Source organism: Sander lucioperca, chromosome 20 (assembly GCF_008315115.2).
Source record: "Sander lucioperca isolate FBNREF2018 chromosome 20, SLUC_FBN_1.2, whole genome shotgun sequence".
NCBI classification, from domain to species: Eukaryota; Metazoa; Chordata; class Actinopteri; order Perciformes; family Percidae; genus Sander; species Sander lucioperca.
Window position 1 is genome coordinate 9291482 of NC_050192.1, and position 21632 is coordinate 9313113.

The 21632-nt window shown below is 41.4% G+C and overlaps 1 protein-coding gene and 1 long non-coding RNA gene across 2 annotated transcripts in view; one reads left to right on the forward strand and one right to left on the reverse strand.

Moving 5' to 3' along the window:
- The first annotated feature begins 299 nt into the window (after positions 1 to 299).
- LOC118494000 lies at positions 300 to 10021 on the forward strand. Its single transcript, XR_004896061.1, has 3 exons — positions 300 to 411; positions 1682 to 1683; positions 10006 to 10021. It is a non-coding gene; the product is annotated as an uncharacterized LOC118494000 (long non-coding RNA).
- sema3aa (sema domain, immunoglobulin domain (Ig), short basic domain, secreted, (semaphorin) 3Aa) overlaps positions 3790 to 21632 on the reverse strand; it is a 31589-nt gene continuing 13746 nt past the window's right edge. Inside the window, exons 3-17 of the mRNA XM_031313517.2 lie at positions 20812 to 20874; positions 16964 to 17083; positions 15950 to 16040; positions 15737 to 15856; positions 13512 to 13654; positions 13217 to 13331; positions 13038 to 13107; positions 10632 to 10776; positions 10244 to 10463; positions 9348 to 9439; positions 9189 to 9230; positions 8781 to 8938; positions 6927 to 6994; positions 6681 to 6829; positions 3790 to 5428 (exon numbers count right to left, since the gene is read on the reverse strand). Of these exons, the coding sequence (XP_031169377.1) occupies positions 4697 to 5428; positions 6681 to 6829; positions 6927 to 6994; positions 8781 to 8938; positions 9189 to 9230; positions 9348 to 9439; positions 10244 to 10463; positions 10632 to 10776; positions 13038 to 13107; positions 13217 to 13331; positions 13512 to 13654; positions 15737 to 15856; positions 15950 to 16040; positions 16964 to 17083; positions 20812 to 20874 (2328 nt within the window). The 3' untranslated portion in view covers positions 3790 to 4696. The remainder of the gene's footprint in view (positions 5429 to 6680; positions 6830 to 6926; positions 6995 to 8780; positions 8939 to 9188; positions 9231 to 9347; positions 9440 to 10243; positions 10464 to 10631; positions 10777 to 13037; positions 13108 to 13216; positions 13332 to 13511; positions 13655 to 15736; positions 15857 to 15949; positions 16041 to 16963; positions 17084 to 20811; positions 20875 to 21632) is intronic.

A 21632-nucleotide genomic window follows, 5' to 3' on the forward strand; every position in this document is an offset into this window, starting at 1 on the left:
GATTCAGCTTTAAGGTGGTATTGTGCAGGCTGGCTCACTTTCACACAGGCATGGCTCACTGGGACGCTCGATAGAACAGAGCCATCATTAATTTATTAGTAACACCTGTGCTTTTCCTACAAAGTAAGACTGAGTTCCAAATCATACATTTTCTTTTTACTTTTAGTATGTTCTGCAGCTGCCCTTACAAAATATGTGCTGATGCATGCAGTAAACATACAATTGGCACATACTATTCTTCATACATTCTTAATAACATTACGCCTTGAATGTTGACCCTCTTGGCTCATATGCTGTGCAAAGGATTTGGGGTCAGAATAGCCAGAAAAAACATGCTGGCTTGCATACTGCAAAATCTGACGAGATGCAGTAGGACATCCTGGTATTTTTGGCATACTGCATTTGACATATGTATTGGGACAGACCCTCAAATCTTTTTTTTTTTTGCACAAATAGTATGGTAATATCGGGTATTGGAACGCAGGGAAAATGTCTGTTGTGAAAAACTGTAAATTACCTTGTAAATTCATTGCAGAATAAATAAATCTTTTAAGCAGTAACAGCAGCTAAAAGCTCCAAGTGTAGGCTACTTAACCCTTGTGTTGTCTTCCTGCCGATCATTTAAAATTTAAACTTTTTTTTCAACGTTTGTGTCATCTTTTAACACTTTTGTTGCTTTTCCACCGATGGTTTTGTCATTGTTTTCAACGTTTTCGTCACTTTTCCCACGTTTGTCGATTTTTTCTACACCTTTTTTTTTTTTCCTTTCTCCAATGCTATAAAATTAAATAAAACGGTAACCTATACGTGCTGTTCAGTGTCCCAAATTCCCCATACAATGTCCTAATTATGAACCTGCTAAACCACCTGATTAACAGTGTTTACGAGCGTTTTAGGAAGCCATCCACGTTATTTATTTTTTTTTTTTTAAATTTGATTTGACCCAAATTTCTGATATAGAAACGTTTTGAAAATGGGTCAAATTTGACCTGAGGACAACAGGAGGGTTAAACAGTTTGTTCCTAGTTAAGGTGGATTTCTGTGATAGCTGTAAAAGATTGGTTTAACTTACAAACATCAATAAGTCCTACTTACCGGTGCCCAGCGTGTGTGTTATCGATGTCTGAGATTCCTGACTTCATCACAAGACAATTAAAGTAAATCCATTCTTGCAAAACTATCAAAAATATATTTTAAAAAGCTTAACAAACGCTGATATGTCCAGCTTTCCAGAATAGACCGTCTTCACAATGTCTCAGTTTCATCAAATATCCCAGTAATCCATGCCAGGGAGCCAGCATGCACATGTAAGCTCACCTAAATGGAATGCAGTTAATATTATCAATTATGTGATTTTCGTACTATGACATGCCAAAATGTCTGCTGCTATCTTGCCTCAGCTGTACTTAGCGCCAAAATGTTAGCATGATTGACGTTTGACCATAGACAGTATTTCAATCAGGAGAGACTTCGTTGCATATAGGCAAAGATTTATTGTACATAAGCATACTATGAAATGTACAGAGTCTTTGGGGAGTAGACTCCATCATTAAAAATATTTTAAAGGGGTATAGAAGCCAGACGTATTTCCCCCCGATGGAGCCTAGACACTGGTGATGGTGGAGAGGGAACCCCAGACCGAACGAAGGACCTTTCTGCCGGAAAGGGACTCAGGTTGCAGTGGTTGACGATGCCCGGAGGTGGAAGGGGAGGTAGGGGAGGTAGGGGAGTTGGAGGTGGAGGAGGAGGAGGAGGAGGAGGAGGAGGAGGAAGAGGAGGAGGAGGGTTGCACGGGTGCCTGAAAAGACAGCTGATAGCAAGGAGAGAAGACATTTAAAGCAGGATGTCATTCTGTGATTGGATCGTGAATTTCGTGGCCAATTCTGGTTGGTTTACTGAAGAGTGAAAGCCTCTTAACAGCTGAAAGTTTAGAGAGAGATAGTGTTGATTGAAGTAATTTAGAAGTCTTCCTGAAAGAATTTGCGCTGAACGTTAGCACTTAGCATTAGCTCCATGTCCAGCCTCACAGGGCTGCGAGCATGGCTGTAGACTCAGTCTTGTTGTTATATAATTTGGGGGAAGCTTATGTTCTTACAAAAATTCATAACTGTTTTCTTTTCTTTCTTGCAGACCAATATATACAGATATATTATACAGTATAATAGGAATAATATAATAGGAAAAATTATGAAAAAATACTATTTTTTCATGATTGTTCCTATTATATATTTATGTTTCTTGACTTTTTTTTAAACTATGTTGTTATGCACCAATACACCAAAACAAATAGCTTGTTTGTGAAAACTACTTAAAAACCGGTTTCTGATTCTGAATGTGAAGCTGTGTTTTGTCACTGGACTAGGGTGAATAGTTACATCTGATGCCCTGTGAGGTACCTTGGATAAAACAGAGTGTAGCTGAGGACACTGTGTGGTGTGCAGAAGGTCTTTGACTTAAATGAGAACAAGGGGACCATTTTTTTTTGTAACGGAGATGTTTATTTAGACAACTGAATGCATGCCAGAAAGAACTGTGTTACAGCAGCAGTAACTTTCAGCTCTCTCACTTTTCTAACTCAGAAAGAGAGACCCGAATCAGGGACACACCAAACTTTGGAGTTTTGGTAGAGAGCACTATCTGCTCTAATTTATTGCATTGTTGTACCATTTTTGAATCAAAGTTTAAGGAGCTTGGATCTACAGCTTTGGCCAGAGTATCATTAGTTGTTAATATCACTGTTTTGGCAAAAGGACAAAAGTAATTCACACCTTGCTTTAAGGGAACTTTACCTCTCACACAAAACACGTAGAGACGATAAAAAGATGCACTTACTGTAGGTAGCATTCACATGCAGTATAACGTGTCTTCTCCTTCAGACTAGATTTAACATTTTTCTCCACTATTTCTTACAGAGATTCACAGCTAATGTTTTTCAGTTTGGGGAATTATCTTACACATAATGGATACTGGATGAACGAAGACGTGGATGGATTTGGGAAAAAAATAAAACGTAATGAAGGCATCTGTTATGAAAGTAAAAAGAGAAAAATTTGTGCTTATCGTTAGCGGGATCTCTGTCAAAAATGTATTAATGACACAAACCCCTGTACTGGTGCTCCTAAACTTAAAGGAACACGCCGACTTATTGGGACTTTAGCTTATTCACCGTAACCCCCAGAGTTAGATAAGTCCATACATACCCTTCTCATCTCCGTGCGTGTTGGAAGGGTATGTATGGACTTATCTAACTCTGGGGGTTACGGTGAATAAGCTAAAGTCCCAATAAGTCGGCGTGTTCCTTTAAGTCATTTTCAACCCTTTTCTCCCCAAAAAGGGATTCCTTGACACAATTTCAGCCAGTTGGTCCATCAAAGTTTTCTTAGTTGCTGTTGCCATTGTTTCTCCAATATACTGATGAGCCAAAAATACCGTAATATCAAAAATAAATGCAACCCTTTCACAAAACAATGAGCAATAAATAATAATCAAGTGGTGTTCTTGTACTGTATATGTACTCTATATACACAGAGAGTTTAGTTTGTTGTATATATGTACACAAAACAACTGGCAGTCTATTTCAGACTGGGTTTTTAGCATAGCCTACAACTGGAATTCGTGCCCAGATTCTATAAATCCCAGAAAAAGCATCAACATTATAACTTACACAGAATCCTCAAGAGCAGAAGGGATAATGCACAATGAGACTACTATGTTGTTTGTAATTTTTGCCCCAAAAATAGAAGCACAGGTCTGGAAAGGAAATATAAAAGGAAATGTAACATTTATTTTAGGTAGGGTGTAAAAAAAGAAAAAGAAAAAAAAAGCCTTTAGAATTCCATAAAATAACTAGCTTATTAAAACATTGATTGACAACAACATGCACAATGCTTTCCCAGCCTCAGGTGGAGAAGGTTATGACGAAGCAATTTCTTTGCACCATGGTATGACTTTGCAGTTTTTGCATGTAATAATGCTTCTATTTGTTTTTGAACAACATGAGGGCCACTGGTGCAACCCTGCCCTTTCCTCCTTTAAGAGTGCTGTTGTCTGTCTTCACTCGAAAGACTGGGTTGAAGGTTCTTGTCTCCTCAAACAGTTCTTCAAAATAAGCGTTTTTAATCCATTCCATGTACACTATCTTGCAGTTCACATGCTCAGGTCAAAGAGGGCAGCAGATTGCAGTGGATGCATTCTTTCTGCTTCCACAAATGTCTGTGTATCTATTAATGTCTCCACAACTGTCCTCTCAGCATTTTAAGTCCACCTGCTTACCAACAAACACCTCAATAAACATTTCTGTCCCAGTCCTATTTTAGTAGCTTATGTACAGGAGGTTGAAGTGTCTGCCAGGCAGTATCCCAGGCAACCAGCCATATCCTCACACATTTACAGTATGCATTCCAGTTTTACAGTCCTCTGTTCATCTTTGTCCTCTTCACAGGTTATGTGCATTTGTGTATGTGTCTTTGAATGAGAGCTTTATGGTGTTACACAAGTGCAGCTCATGTATTTCTACCTAAAAGTGTGCGCTGCTGTTTTGTATGGGTCTTTGTTCTGCTGTTGTTATGGCGAGGTCACTGAATCATACATTGGAAACACAATCTATAGAATGTGTTTGTGTTTTTATGTGTGGATGCATCGGTTTGTGCTTGTGTGTGTAGATCTGGCTGCATGTGTGCATCTCTGTGCTTTTTCCTCAAACGCTACGTGGGGGTCTTTGAAGCTCATGGGTCCTCCTGTTGCGTCCCTTCTTGTTTTCCTGCATCCGTCTCCATTTGGCTGCGGGCTGGCTGCTCGCCCGAGACCCCCCCGCGGCCTGAGAACCAGCCAGGCTGCCCTGCCCCTTCTGGACGTTCTGCGTCTTCTGATTGTTCTTAGGTGCCTGGCCAGTCAACGTACCCAGATTTGGTTGACCTTTCTGGGTAGTCTGGCTCCGTGCTGGCCCTTCCACTGTTGGAGCTCCAGCCTGGGGCCATGGCCTGCTCTGTGGTGGACTGGCTTGCTGCTTCTGAGCATTGGGAGTCAAAGCTTTAGGTCGTAATGCAGGGTTAGAACCACCGGTGCTGTCGGGTTTACCCTGACTGTTGCCATTGGGCGTCTTCACCCTCTTCTGTTTTCGTTCTTTCTTCCAAACTCGATCGCAAAACTCCTCCACGCTGTTGAGGTCTGGGTGGTCTAAGAGAGACAGGAAGTCTCGATACCACAGCCTGTGCTTGGGAGAGTGACCTACCCCACCTCCCGCACTGGAAAGTCCAGGTAAGATATCACCCAGTCTCTGGGCGGGGATGACCTGGAGGTTGAGGCGCAGTAGGGGCTGGATAAAGCCGTGTTCGACAGCTTGGCAGTGGTAGATACCTGTGTCAGACTGAGCCAGACTGCGTATGAGCAGGCCCTGGTCTGTACGGAGCACCCTGTCATCTCGCTTGATCTGAAAAAAGACAGAAACAAAAGACAAAGAAATAAATAAAGAGCAAACTATTTCTGATGTCACAAAGTTATGCTCAAAATTTTAGGTAAGCACAGAGAAACCTTCCCCCTTCAGCAGATAAATGTGAAAACAGGCCTCTCTGGTCAAACTAGCATACATCATTCTGCACAGTGAGCCTCCACAAGTGAAGCAACAATACAGTCTCAGTACAAGACAAACAACAGCACTGTGTGAAAAATGCAACCACATCATTGATCTGAAAGGGACTATTGTGTTGAAGCAGTAAGGATCAACAGAGGGTGTAAAAAGAAACATTAGATAAGATGTTTATAAAAAGATAAAATGATTGCGGCCAAGATAGCTTTCCAGGGAAATAAAAATACTTATCCTTAAATATCCTTATAATATTATAATCTGCTGGGCGGTGGTTTGCATGTGATAAACCTTAAAACTCATGGACCCATTACTCAAACTGAACTTCCTGGATTGTATTTCTGCATCTCACTAATACCTAAAACCACACGCCCTGAATGCCCGGTTAGACAAATACAGGCCCTGTAGAAAGTCAGGCAACAGTAATTGGTTACATCATGAGGTCAAAGGTCAATCTAAACATGCACAATCCTAGGTTACCGCCCTTTCCAGGTCACTGAGGTTAAAGGTAAAGGGGTCAGAGGTTATTACATAATAACACATAGAAGGAAAAGCGTAGCCTTTGGCAGAGACATGATGTTTAGTTTGCAGCTATTGAATTAGCATGAAATTGAGCTATAGTCCAAATTGAGGTGTAAGTAAAGATTATTTGTAAAGTAAACTTTATTTGTATAGCACCTTTCACAGATAAAAATCACAAAGTGCTTCACAATAAAAGGTAATGCAATACAACAAATTAAAATACAAGAAAATTTAAATACAAATAGAAAACATAACAAACAACCATAAAAAAAACCTTGACTAACTAAAAGCCTGCTTGAATAGCAGAGTCTTCAATTGCTTTTTAAAAGATTTGACACAATTCACACATCGTAGAAATGATCGATCCCCTCTAGTTTTAAACTGAGTGCGGGGAACCACTAATAGCCTCTGACCTAATGACCTCAGACTACGGATGGGAGTATGAAGCTGTATCAAGTCAGAGATGTAGGGAGGAACTTGACCGTGCAGGGCTCTAAATCAAGGTGTGTGGGTTTAACAATCATCCAACTGCCTTTTTTGAGAGGCAAATCAGAAACATTGTGAGAAACATACACACCTCGAGCTTGCGGTCGTCGTTGGGCTTCTGCAGCTGCCAGTAAATGAGCGCTCTCTGAGACTTGGGGCTGCACTCCAGGAACATACTGCTGTTCTCCACGCCATACACACTCCTGTCCTCCACGCTGCCTCCTAAGCCATCCGTGTCGTCTACTCAAAACCAAAACACACAGCGAAAGGGGGAATGAGAAGTGTGTGACAAAAAGGAGGGAGAGTGTAGGTGTTTGTGTTAAAGTCATCGAGGTACCATGATGCTGAAGATCTGAGCACTGGGAGAGAGGGTCTCCGTTTCTGATGTCCTGTCGCCTGGTTCGCCTGGGAAGAAAACACACTGAAAGTTATTGGCAGTAGTAAGTGTACATGTAATTTAAGCAACACATGTTCTACAAAATAGACCCGGTAATGCACTTCTCACGTTCTGTTCTCCGTACTGTTTAATGTCAACCACTAGGGGGCAATGTTGCACAACACTATTCCACATTCAGCTTCACTTACATTTGAGGACTGGAGGAGGAGGTATTTATTGAACCTTTACTCCACTGTTAAATCGCATGAGTGAAAAAAACTAAACCCTGGCAGAATTGTAAGAAACATAACCGTGCCGAGCACTGAAACAGCGTGCTTCATTGCCTTCTGATGAGGCGTTATTATGAAACACAGCATTTCACCCTCGAAATGGTTGTAAAAGCAGCCCTACTCTTTGTCCTCTCGATATGAAAGTCCACTATATCATTCAGGTTGTTTTTTTTACTGCGATGGGGAGGCGTTTTCATAGCCTGGTTTCACTGACTAACTCAATGTGTCTCCCCTGTTCCTAGTTGTCATGGTCGCGTTTAAAATCTCTGATGGGTTGCCGTAAAAAATCGAAAGCAGGGAGAGGTGGGTTAAGCCAAAGGTGAGACGCGGGTTGGAAAGAAAGAAAGAAATAGATAGAGGAAAAAAAGTAGAACCGTTAGATGTAAAAAAGAAACAGATGGAGCAAAATGGTCAGTGTGTGTATTCTGCACACAACAAATGGCCACTAACATCTTTACTTCTTTACTTCTGTGTGCCATACATATTTTGACATTTGTCTTTCTGTTTCTTTCTCACACGTCCCTCCTCTGTAGGTTTCCTAGGCTAACATTCCTGTCTTTTTTGGCCGTCTGAGCACGTGCGGGGCCGGGTGTCTGGTTCTCATTCTGGGAGGGAAAATATTTGCAATGTAGAGGAGAGCAGAGAGGAGACGGTCCTGGCCTTAACCACGGGGTGTGCCACCTCCTCTGTAACCCGGCCAAGCTGGAGTATACCCACTGGCCTACTTCTGCTGGTGTGAGAAGTTATGGATGAATGAGATGCAGGGGTGTAGTGCTACATGTGTGTGTGTGTGTATGTGTGTGTGTGTGTGTGTGTGTGTGTGTGTATGTGAGGGCTGTGGCGGTCAGCCTAATCCCGCTGGATACAGCAGAGGGTAATTTGAGGGTGTGTATGTTCATACCTCTTGGCTGGAGGGTGAAGCGGTTAGACAGCTCCTGTTGGTTATAATTTAGTGTGTGTGTATGGTTGTGTAGAATAATATTCATGTGTGTCTTTTTGTCACTGTGTGTGTGTGTGTGTGTGTGTGTGTGTGTGTGTGTGTGTGTGTGTGTGTGTATGTGTGTACATCTTGACTGTAGGGCGACAGGATCACTACTCAGAACAACTGTTACTGGCAGAAGTTATAACCCAGAGTGCGGGATTGTACCTTTTGGAATGCATACTTGGCCTGTATTTAATGACTGTATTTTGTGCCTGCGTAATATTTTGACTCCAGATTACTTCCATGTTTAGATGTTTTGGCATGTACTGTGTAACCGTGTACTTTTTTTTTTTTTGGATTCACAGCACTGGTGGAGGTCTGAGGTTACAGAAACGGATTGTATATTGAGATGCCCTTGAGCAAAGCATTAAAAGCCAATTGCAACAGCAGACTGCAGGTGCACTGATAACTCCCAGGTGTGACTGCGTATGACGGCATTTATACAAAAGGCAGGATGTTGCTGAAAAGAAGCATGCAGGCTCAGCAAACCCTCTGAGGATAAACAAAAGGTCAAAGATGTGTTTGGTGCGTGCAGGCTCCTACCTCTTGGCGGTAGGAAAGTATCTCGAGCACTCGCTGCCGTCCCAGGCGCAATAAGGGTCTCTGGCCAGGCAGCACTCAGCGCAAGCTTTCCCATACACCTCGCAACGGTGTAAAGACATCTGTGATACACCCAGGCCCGAGCCAAGGTACAGCTGTTGCTGTGGGAGCAAAAGAAAGAGTGAGGATGTAAAAATTGAGTATTCCTGTGAGATTCAGTTGGGAAGGTTCTTATAAAAAAGAAGGTGGCTGTGGGGTTGGCTTTTAGTAGGCACATTAGACATCTTGGTTTTTGGATGTTTTTTTGGATATCGGTGTTTGCTTTAAGGCCCAGAAGTTCTCACTTTTTAGTTTCACTTCTTGCCCTGTCAACAACCTCAGGATAAATGATGTGTGAAATCAAGTTTTTACCTGCTTTGTGGACAGCTCCATAGCAGTGATGGGAGTAGGCTCCTGCACAAAACAAATATAGCACAGCTGCTTTACTGCCACTTCTATGGACAGTGTGTGTATATTTATAGGCATACGCTTCATAAATTGTAGTTAACACTCAATTTTCAATGCCCATACCCGGAAGACAGTCATCTCTTCAAGCACCACCTCTTCCAGGTCATGCCAGCTCTCTCTGGGGATTGTCACCACCTTCAGTACCGTGCCCATGTCTGAAAAAATATAGACATTCAGATACAGCATATGTATGTCCAAGTCTTTTTTTGATTATGCACGAATAATCGTTGCTTATGTGAAAAGAAATTCACTGCTCCTAATCTGTTGCTGACACTCTGTGTTGGTGTTGCTTTATGTATGCTGGAAATGCCATTTTTCTCTAAACTTTATTGTTTGAGATTTTCAGTATATAGATGCTATTGTAAAGTAAAAGGTTTGTTTAGCTGGATTACAAAATATTGCATGAAATATTTGAATATCATTCCTCAGGAATATTTATGAAATTCTACTTTTTAAATACAAAGAAAAGAAGAGATATTATTTTCAGGTTTTAATTAAAATAGGAATTTATCTGTTTATTTTGAATATTGAAAAAGATATATAAAACATATACAATATATAAAAAAATACAAAAATATGTAAGAGCCTGCCCAGCAAATCAAATTTATTTGATAATAATAATAAAGTTGAAGTTGGATTCTGGTGCATTATCAGAGCTCATTTACTCCCCATTTTTCTCTTTACATTTCTTTTTTCAGCAGGAAGCAAAAGAACGTTTGAGTGCATAGGTACATACTTTCTAGGTTAAAATTAGTTTAAACTGATTATTTGGTGGAAAATAGGTTACGTAGGTAACAACAATCAACCTTAAATACCACATAACTGTGACTGATTTCAATAATTTGTCAAAAAAGTATTTCTAAGAAAGAAAAAAGAGCCTTTTTTAGTGGACCAGCCTGGTGTGAAAAGTATGTTAAAGCACAAAGCAAATGACAAAGACACAGTGTGAAGTTGTGTACCTGTCCCGATGAACATGACGTCATACTGTCCGTCCTCTGCCTCCACTCTGTCCACCACCAGCTGGGAGAACTGGTAGTCCACGTCTGTCCGCACCATGATGGGACGCCCGCCTATCGGGTGCACTGGGTTGTACATGGCTGGGTGACCCCTGGCGAAGGTGATGACATCATCAGGGAGGTCTTTTGTGGAGTCGAATCCTCCAAATGTCTTGCTGGGGCACTGGGAATCAGACCAAAATGGCAGGCAGGTAACTTTTAGAAGATTGACAGTGCACGATTAATGTTTCATTATCTTATGAACGTAATACGTTCCATGTGGTTAATGTGCGCCAATTTACTGCTTGTAAAATCACTGCATTTGTGGACAATTGTTTATTTGGGGACTTACAGTTCCAGGACGCGGGTAGGGCACCCTCCCTTGGAAAGGCACCCACTGGTAGTTGGGTCCATCTCTGTGGGCGTAGGGGCCAAGGAAAACCCTCCTGATGTCTGCCATGTTGTACATGCACACTGCTGAGCCTTTAAAGATGTTACTGTGGAGAAAGAGAGGGAGAAACTTAGAAGGGGCGAGAGACAAAAAGAAAAAAAAAAAAGAGTTTAAGGATGAAAAGAGGGAGGTAGGAAGGGGGTGATGAGAGAAAGAAAGATGACAAAGACAAACAAAAGGGATTCATAAACAATCGGTCACAAGACAGCGACTAGGGGCTTGTGAAATACTGAAGATAGACAACAAAATGACCCTTCATCGCATAAAGAAGATGGGGAGCAGCAAGGTTGTCATTACCTAAGTATAGGAATGACAGATTGGAACTTCTATTTGATTGCTTGCAGCCTTTTGAGAACAGACAGGAATTTGGGCCCACCACCAACAAAACTGGAGACCTGGTTCGGAGCATATTTGAAATCCCCTCCAATATTTTGCGAGCGCTCGCTCGAGCCAGATGGGTGGATTTTGCTTTCACTGGCCAGACAAGGTCCAAAGCAGGCACGGTCAATCAATCACGCAGAAAAGGGGGAATTTTGTGGATTTTATTTTAATTCATAGTCTGGCCTGGGTCATCCAGGAGACAGCAATTGGACCTGTGATTCATTAAAGTGGAAAATCTGGGAGTTGCACAGGAATTTTCCAAAATATATATTTTCAAAACGAGTCATTAAAATATACTGTGGAGATTGTGAAAAAGTAAGCTGAATTTGTTTTACAATTTTATAGACTTGTAATTATTTGCTTGTAGGTTAGATGTTCAAAAATCTAGTTCATTCAGTACATTTTTGTCACTTTTTACAAAAAGCAGATTTTAATTTGGACAGTCAGTCTCTTGCATTTGCAGAAAACAAAATGCTTCAATAAGATTCGGGACATCCTTTGTCTTGCTGACTGCAATGGGAAGTTGTATCAGACTAATTAGGGATGTGGCTGGCATACAGTACACACAGCCAACATTACTCACCAAAGCATGGAAGATGAATGGATTAGCATTTGAAAATGTTAATTACAGAGAAATTCAATTAACTCCGGGGGGCAAAAAAAATATCCAATATCTATGCTTAAGAAAAAGAGCGAACATGTGTTTGTGCGGATACAAACAGTTTGAGAGAGGCACACAAAATATTCAGTGTCACACACACACACACACACACACACACACACACACACACACACAATCCAACATCAACTTCTTTGTACCTCATTAAGCAGTGATATTAAAAGTCGGTCCCTCTGAATCTCTGCTCTATTCATCTCTGAAAACCAGCCACTTAAAAAACCAATTAAACCACTCTAATTCCTCAATGCCCCATAATTGAATTTTAAAGGGTGCATGGGTGTGTGTGTAGGGGCACACACGTGTACACCCACCACAGCGCACCGACCTCTTGCTTTGAATACATTTCCAGAAAGCTGAGAAAAGCCATACAGGCCTAGTGATGCAAGGCGCCTGTCGGTATGCGTTAGCTTGCGCCGCTGTTCTATTCAGCCTGTCTTATCATTAGCAGTGATTGATGGTGAGGTGTTTGTCCTCCTTTCATAGCGGTTCAGAGACACTACTGGACACAAAATACCCCCCTCCTCCTGCAAAATGCAAATTCATCATCATCATGATAAGTGCCACCATCTGTCCCATTTCAACTCACTTATCTGCCCTGCCCCATGCCTTCACCTCTCCACAGACTTCAATAGAGCCCCACCCAGCCTTCTGAAAACCCCATTCAAGGCTGGGGCGGCGGCCAGGGGAGAGACGTGCGTTCCTGCTGAGTGAATATCGTGTTTCTCTCGCTCCCTCCTGCTTCATAATCTGATTTCCCTACAAGCCTCTGCCAATGTTTCAGTGAAAAAGGGGACAGGTAGCGGGGAACGGGGAACGGATAAAAGCAAGCTCCATTCTGAGACGTGGGGAGGGGAACCATATGAGGGGAAAGCAACCATAAGACACCTGTAAGTGGATTACGGGACGCGGAGCGCTGTCTGGGAATTTGACAGGGGCACGCTTGGTAGCTCGCATTCTGCCGTGTCATTTAAAAGGGTTAGGAAATTACAGATAAAGGCATGGAATAAAGGATGTGAAAAGGAAGAATTCTTGAAAGGAAATATGAAGCGTGTGTGTTTTTTCAAAGACAGAGGAAATAACGGGTCCGGGACGGTTGCCCGTTGAATTTATATAGCTCCTTCTGATCTCCTAGCAACAAATCAACAAAACAAATATGACACTAGCAGCGTATGTCAAGCTTATTGAGAATGTGAGCCTTTGCACGCACGTTTTGGAGGTCATCGGAAAAAATCTGGATGGGTCTGTACCTGGATGTGGTGAATACAGCGTAGATAAGTGGATTTTTCGGGTCCTTGGAGCTCATGAGGAACACGTCCTCTGAAAATACAGAGCAAGAATGGGTGAAGGTGAGGTTTTTCAGCAGCATTTGAAAGAGAGTCTGTGAGGTTAACTTTTCTTCAAATACAAATGAAGAATACACACTTACGTAGCTCATCAAAGTGTGTATCAATGCCGTTGACCCCGGGCACTGAACACATTAGCCGGGCCTTGAGAAAAGTGGTCCACTTGTTCACCAGACTCCTGTGACCTCCCATGTCATTCTGTATTACAAACACAAAGAAACTCAATACATTTGTGCAAACTCTGACATAAACATGTAGTGAGTTCTGTAAGACCATCCAGATATGTAAGAAATGATTATGAATCTTTCCATTGCTTCGGATTGTGATAAGGATTTTGTATATGTGTGTGTGTGTGTGTGTGTGTGTGTGTGTTGTTACCTTACACAGTTGTCCTATCCTGGCGATGGTAGCCTTGCCAGTGTGCTCTCCGTCCATGGCGTTCTCTTTGAAAAACAGGAAGATCTTGTCGTCTTCGGGGTTGTCACTTTCCGGGATCAAGTGAACACTTATGAACCTGGGGTCTAGAGGAAAAAAAGGAAAAGAATGAATCACAAAAACAATATTGTACGCAGTAAAATATGCGTACATTTGTTCATACACTTGAATCATACACAAACGTAAATTTGCGATCCAACCTCTGCACAAATGACAATCCTTTCACCCCTATTTTACACCCCTGAATCCAAATCCCCCATGATATTCTCCAGTCATGGCTCAGTATTAACAGCCATTCCCTTTACACCCTGGTGTTACAGTATCTGACTTTACCCCAAGTGAGTGCTCCAAGTCCAAATCCCACATAACCCCGTTCTCTAGGCCACATCCTCACAAACACACATGGCTCTGATTGTCCCCAGTAACACTTGAATACATTTATTTCGACTTTAAGCAGGAGAGGAAATCAAAGATAAACGGGCCAGCCGGGGCCTTAGGGCTGGGCTATCTCCTAACTTGAAGGGGCAAAGGGACTGAGCAAAAGTGGCCGCAGTCACTGAGGCGTCGTCTCGCGTAAAACGAGCCTGTGTCTAAAAGCTCGGGGGTTAGCTGGGGAGAAACAAGCAGTGCCATGTTACGCCTCCATGGCCGTTTAGGAGTTAGAGTAGCTGTGAAAAAGACGAGTGTGGCCAAAGTGGGAAGCAGATTTACAAGCGCTGTGCGGGTGCAAGACCTCTGGTATGAATCATGGGTACCCCACACACGCCTCTAGGTCTATTGTGAATATGTTTTATTAAATCTACACATTCATAAATTCAACCTTGCATGCTCTCGCATACAAAAACAGGCTTCTACCGGTGTCGCCAACGATCGAGGTCATACAATTCATTACATTTAATTCCCAACAAAAGGCCACTGTATTCAGTCGAGGTTTAATCCAAGAGAGAGAGGCCATTAAAGGGTGAAGAGATGTGTAAATAAATTGCATGAATAAAGACCAGCAAAGCCAAAGCTACCGTTTAAACCTAAATCCTTTTTAGACTGCTATTAAGGATTCATTCCCAAGTTTCTTTTTTGTTACATTTGAGTACCATGTAACCTTGTTGATAAAGGCTCAATAGAATACCCCCATCCCGGTAATCCATGCAATTACAATCCCCCCTTTGTGGAGAAGGAGTTGGATTTTGCCGGGCCGAATGGATGCTATCCCTGGCGTATTTGTTTGAATAAGGTGAAAGATCGATGGGGATTAACGCTGTAACAATGGCTTCTCCCTTTTAAATCACTCTTTATTAATATGTGACAGCAATCAACACTGCAGAGAACAGTGTTTGTGAGTTTAGATGGCGCTGGGGTAGGGTTTTTTTTTATTTTTTTTTTATTTATTTTTTTTTAGGGGAACTGAGAGAAATTTGACTCCACTACAGGAAAACAGCTGAGAGCGGATTAGTTCTGTGGGAAAGAGGGGGAAAAGGGATGGCACAGCTTGATGGAAAGGTTCAAACTGACCTTTTGTGGCTCCCTAAGTCCTCCGCGGTGCCGAAAGATAGCCAGACAGACTGAACAGTCAATAACCCTCACTGCTGCGCTAATCTTACTAACACAGGCAAATCCAGTGACTTTGTGAATGGGCTCTGATATCTGATGTCTGCACAAGAATGGAAATGATATGAGACTTCAGGCTTGTGGGAGAATTTAATTCTTCAAAGTCCATTGAAAAGCTGAATGGTATTCTTTCTCCAAAACTGGCCAATGAGGGTTTACTTCCACCTTGTACTGAATACTGAATAGTTTATGTGGGCCATAAGTGTCCAGTTTTACTTTATTAGTAAAGTTTGTTGGCGTTTGTGAGGATTAAAAAATATGTATGTTATCTAGTTTTTGCAGTCTAACACTATTAGCTTCCACTGTAAGCTTATAGATGAAAAAGGGAAGGCAACATATGTAAGTAGACTACAGTGACAAACCCTATATAGAACAGTACAATATCAAATTACACAAAATAACTAAGTAATAATAATACTTTTTTTGCATGAAGAAAAACTAGATCGTACAAAAGAAACTTTTCTTTCAGGAAAATGCATTTCCTCAGGAGTAAAATTTGTTGAACCTTTAATACTTTGTTGACATGCTAATAAAAACCTTTTATAAAATATATATTTTTTTACCATTAAGCCATCTTGAATCATGCTGCTCTGTTCTGATTGGATGATGATCTCCCAGGGTACGGAAAATAGCAAAGTCCCTTCCCATGAAATCGGCAGATGTGCCAGAGTACAGCTCTCCATCTGCCAGTGAGAAAAGGGTAGTTAGGAACAAATCTCCAGCTCTGAAGTAAATGTGTACTTCCTGGAACTAATCAAGGCAGAGATCAAACTCACCGATCAGAAGCGAGGCCGAGAGCATTTTGGGGTCGTAGGGGCTTTTCCCGCGGCCGTTCTCGAAATGCGAGGCCAGTCGAAAGATGTTGTCCTGTGGTGGAAAGGGTCAGAGATCAACATGAGGTCAGTGAAAGCCACATTAAGCCTGGCCGAAGATACATTTATAGCCTGTGTTTCAAATTACACCAAATTCTCATTATAGCCTGCTGCTTTTGGGATGTGCATGTGATGCACCACAACTTCATCCAGGCATGAGCAATAAGATGTTTTTTTACACTGCTGACTTCTTCTACTTTGCTTACAGAATAACAATAATGTATGCAACCATGCAATAAGTAGGATCATGCAGCAAAAGCACAGCGCACCCTCAGACTCTTTGAATATATCAAAAGAAAAGTGACAAAAGAGAGACCCAACTTAGTTTTCTTTAAATCACTTACTGACAACACTACTTTAAACTCAAGTGAACTCATGCAGGGTCCTCTATACTCAAAACCTGCATGTTGCAAACGTCATTCCCCTCCCTATTGTCGGACTGCAGAACCCATGCTGGTACATTGATTAACCTGTAGACCTTTATCAAGATGACTGATTAAACTTTTATGTAGGGAAGAGGTAGCTTAATTTCCGATGGCTGAAGTCGAACCATGTAGTGACCACTTATTTTCTACTTCTTCACACAAAAGAAAACAGTGATGAGAAAATAATGAATGAGGGAAATGGTTTCTGCTGTGCTTGACAGAAAAAAATGTGTGTGTGTGTGTGTGTGTGTGTGTGTGTGTGTGTTATCAGTGCACCCAGTGTAGTTGCTGTGGACAGATTATTTTAAGGAGAAATAATATGGTACTTTCTCTGTCATTAGTTTACTATCGCACTGGTGTCACATTTCATGACTTATTAATGAATGCTCAATTGAGATGTAAATTACATTTTGCATATATATAACTGATTAAACATGTAGAAAAAAAAACCACAGCATTTGGTGAACCGATATTAATTCACCCAATGTATTACCTCTGCTCTTTTGCCCATTTCTAGAAAAGAACAGATGGGGTGGAAGGCTCCTGTGCCACAGATGTACATGTGGGTCTGGTTGTAGGGCTGGAGGACCCGGATGAAGTTAGAACACTCTTTCTAGAAAAGAAATGAGACATGAGACATCAAAAACTCCAACCAATGTATAATTTCATACAGTGAGAATTACATCTGGTGAAGAGATTCAAATACATTTTGTGTGTGCAATACCCTACTCTGTTTATGTAGTAATCCTACCAGCATAGTATATTATATAGTCTTGCAAAGCATCTGAAACTTCAGGGGATTTTTATGAAAGAGATTGCATATGGTAGCATTAACTTCCAAAAAACCATCAAGTTTGAATTAAGTTTTATCCTTTATGAAAATAACGTTGACAATTTTAACAGAGAAAAGTGCTGCTGTGATTCAATTGAAAATAGAGACAAATAGGAAGCAGAGGATAATGGAGAATAGAGAAAAGCTCTGTTGGAATTCCCTTTAAACCAGGGACTTTCCAGTTGGATTGGAAAATACTTATGAAACTGGGTCTCCTTCAAGGAAATCCCACCTGTGCGTCAAATCAGGCAAATCTACCTCAGATCTGTAATGATCCATATGTTTGAATTTACTGAGGGTGTTTGGGTTGGCTCTCAAATACATAATGATAGTCCCAGTGGTGTGAGACTGTTTATTAGAGTGCTAATCAACGGGATTGGTTAATGTAGGCGGGTTATTAGCAGCCTCGAGGAGTTGATTTGGGCACGTGTTTAAGCGATTAGTCTGGGGGTTTGCCTTATTATAAATACATGCTTAATATTCGCCCAACAAATAACTAGACATTTGCTTGGGGATTTGGAAACGCAGCACACACATCACATCACATGCAGATGGCCAAATTACCCTTCTTTCTTCCTCCCTTCAACACATGCAACTCTTCAGGCTTCCAAACCTCACGGACATTTCAGTTTGATGATTTGATGAAGTCCCTCATATGAGACATAAATGGATTTGAGGTTTCACTGTGTTCAGGTTTGAGTGATGACATTTTCCAGCGCATCACCAGATTGACTCTAGGATCTCACACTGCAAAGCTTTTCCAAAAATCTAAATTTCCTGCTATTATTCAGAAAGTAAGAAACTTTTTTTTAAGCTCTGACTAGGGTGACCAGACGTCCCGGTTTGACCGGGACAGTCCCGATTTGAACGGGACAGTCCCGATTTTGAGTTGCTTGTCCTGAGTCCCAACAAAAGACCTCTCGGGATGCTAAAATGTCCCAGTTTACACCAACCACTATGAAATTGTCCCGGTTGTAATATATGACCTGGGCTGGCACATGTTCACGTTAAAAAGTGTGTGCGTGCACGAGCACTACAGTCACGCGCAAAGTGTCCCGGTTTTAGTTCCGAGAAATCTGGTCACCCTAGCTCTGACGCTACTCTTCTCAGTAATCTGCCTAAAGGAAGAGTTTGATATTTTGAAAAGGATGCTTAGTCACTGTTTGAGCTAGCAGCCTGTTAGCTACCTTAGCATTAAAAAAATGAAAGGAGGGGGAAACAGCATGTTGGCTAGTCATTGCACCGGGCCATGAAATAGTCTCGCACATAAACCAGTAAAACCACAAATTGTCATTTTTGTACTTTGGTTTTTGTGTGATTAAACAAATAAGATAGGAGATTAGATGGAGAGTGTTACCTTTGGACAGAGCCAGGCTAGCTGTTTTCCCCTGTTTCCACTCTATGCTAAGCTTCGCTAACCAGCTGCCAGCCTCAAATTGAACATACAGACATGAGAATGGTTGATCTTCTAGTATGAATCTCATATAAGCATACGTATTTACCAAAATGTCGTTATGTCCAAAAAATATTTCTTTAATATAAAATCTGATTTTAATTTTATGTCAGAGTATTAACTTGTTGTAATACAAAACTGTAGCATGGTGGTAGTTTCTAACTGACCGGAGTTTATTGACGCATATGACACCTTTAAACTTATCATTAACCCACTGTCCCAACGATGTTCCACATTTCAGTAACAGGACTATTGCTGAGTTCACAGAGGAAGACTAAACTTGATGTTGTGTGCCTGACCTCAAACCCTGCACGTTTGTGTGTCTATGTGTAAGTTAATGACTTTACCCTCTGTGTTTTCAACTGTTAAAATGTCCACATCATTCTCACAACCTTATTATATGCATTTCACCAACTCCTATAATCGCTGCCAATGTCAGCTATGTTTATGATTTTACATGGCTGTCTTCGAGTTACATGGACATATTCCTGTAGCTATGTGGTAGGTAGGTTGCACATAAACACTGACAGACATTAGTTATGCATGTCACTCACACATGCGGCTCTGTCTTCCCCCCCCAGGTGAAAAATGGTTTCCCTGATCACAAACCATGTCATTATGGGAAAACCACAACACCCACAGAGGATAAATGAGTCATTATTGGATCAAACTAATGACTCTCTTTGGACTGGGCACCGATGATGACTTTCCATGGGAGAAATGGGTGGACAGATTTGTATGTGGGTTTGTATATACAGTATTTGGATAAGTTGAGTGAATTTTGAGATTATGCTGAGGTCTCTTATTGAATAGGTTACATTTATGGGAAAAGTAGGATAACTTTTATTTTTATTTTAATATCTGTAATAGCTGGAAAAATAATCAGAAATGACATCAGGCAGCTCTAGGAAATCGTGAATCTACACTCCATCTGAACCTTTTGTTCGCTGAATCAAATGCAACAACCTGGGCCGCGTTACACACTCATCCTGCCAAGGAGAATGATACAGCCATCAGGCATTTTGGAGGGAGGCAGCTGTTACATTTGTTCTGTGGCTGTAAAATGTGGTTTGGAGAAATGCATCACTTTGGGAGCTCTGAATGCTTTAGTAATGTCCTAATCAAGGCCTCTCCATGTTGCACTCCGTCTCCGCTCTCACCGCCTCATTTTCAAGGGTAAACATTTTCACAGCATGCAAATACCTCATCATTGTGTTTTGTGTGCTTTTTTGCTGCCAGAAATATTTACTTTCCACTGTGTGAGGGAGCAAAGGTATAGTGCTTCTTGTGTGGTTGCGACTTTGTGTTTATGCGAGAAACCCAAAAGAGCTGGCGGTGAGTTAGACCCCAGTAAAAACCTCTGTGATTTAAAATGACTACATAATTCTGGATAATCCTAAAACCCTGCAGCCGCTGCACTCCAGACTCATCCAGCCATGAAATTAAGATCAGATACAACACAGAGAGGGCCTAACCAAACAGCAACCCAGAGATAACACACACACTAACACCATCGTATAGTATGTGTTCAGCAACATGTGAGCTAATACTCCGTGCAGGATAATGAGAACTCAAACAATACACTCCTACATAAATATGCACACATACGCACACTCTGAGGCGCAAACATAAACATACTCCCGACATTAAACTTTACGTCACAGCAGCAAATAACCTCTGAGGTAACGCATTGTTGTCCTCGTGCCACTGGGACACTGTGTACACCTTACTGTGACCGAACATCTGTCGCACAGTGTGTTTAGTTGTGGGAGTCAGTGGGGTATGGCCTATAGAGAGTACAGTGTGCCAGAGGTGAGATGGAACATGTACTATCACTTTTATGTGAGCTAATTTCTTTTCTCTACAGTGGTCTTGTATTTGTACGGGTGCTGGTACCTCTCCTACAGTATGCTGCATTGCTGCAACAAAAACACGCATTCCAGAGAAATTTGTAAAATTACATGGACGCAGGACAGACATATAATTTGTGTAACAATAGAAGCAAAAATTGTAGGGAAGTGCTCAAACGATGATGCCATCATGAATTTGGACTTACCCCGAGGTCTTTCCCTGCCCACTTGCATTCATCCCTCTTAGAGGGGGTGGCAGGCCACGCAATCTGTACAAATGAGAGAAAGACAAAGTCGTACTATGCTGGAGAGCAGAGATTTACATGTTGTTTCATGAAACAGGTGAGTCAATGCAGTGAATCAGAGGAAATCCAGATTTGTGTAATTCCAGGAGAATGACTTTGGATTTGTCAGGCTTTATTTTGACAATTCCTAATTCAGTGACTTGCTTATTTCACTCTATATCCCTGGCCATACCATGAGTGTTGCATGTGCATATGATAAATAAGGGATGGCTTTATTTATAACTGTATAATGACTGCATGGAAAGTGGAGAAGGTAATGGGTTTAGGTGACTCATACCGTAAATCAAAATAAGGAGAAACAAACTGAGTTAAAAATGTGCTGTGTTTATGAAAATTGGATAAGATAGAGCATGTAGGAACACGTATGAATACTGTATTGCCCCTTACACTTGTCTAAATATGAGTTCTGGTTCAAATTATGGCATTTAAAAAGTGAAACTCTTTTCTGCTGTTCAAATCCCATATGGTTATAATTTTTACTTCAAATACGAAGAGGAAGCAGGGTTTTGCTTCTTTGTTTTGGAAAAGATAGGACTCGTTATATGAAATAAATACTGGCTTTGTACTGTCCTCAATGCGAGTCTATTTGTGGCCCCTGGTGTCCCATGAATTATAAACACACATAGTGCATATGAGTGTACAAGTGTAAGGGAATGATTACATACTCAGAAATTGGGTGTGATTGAGCCCACTTGTTTTGCTGGTGGCCACACAGATGTGGA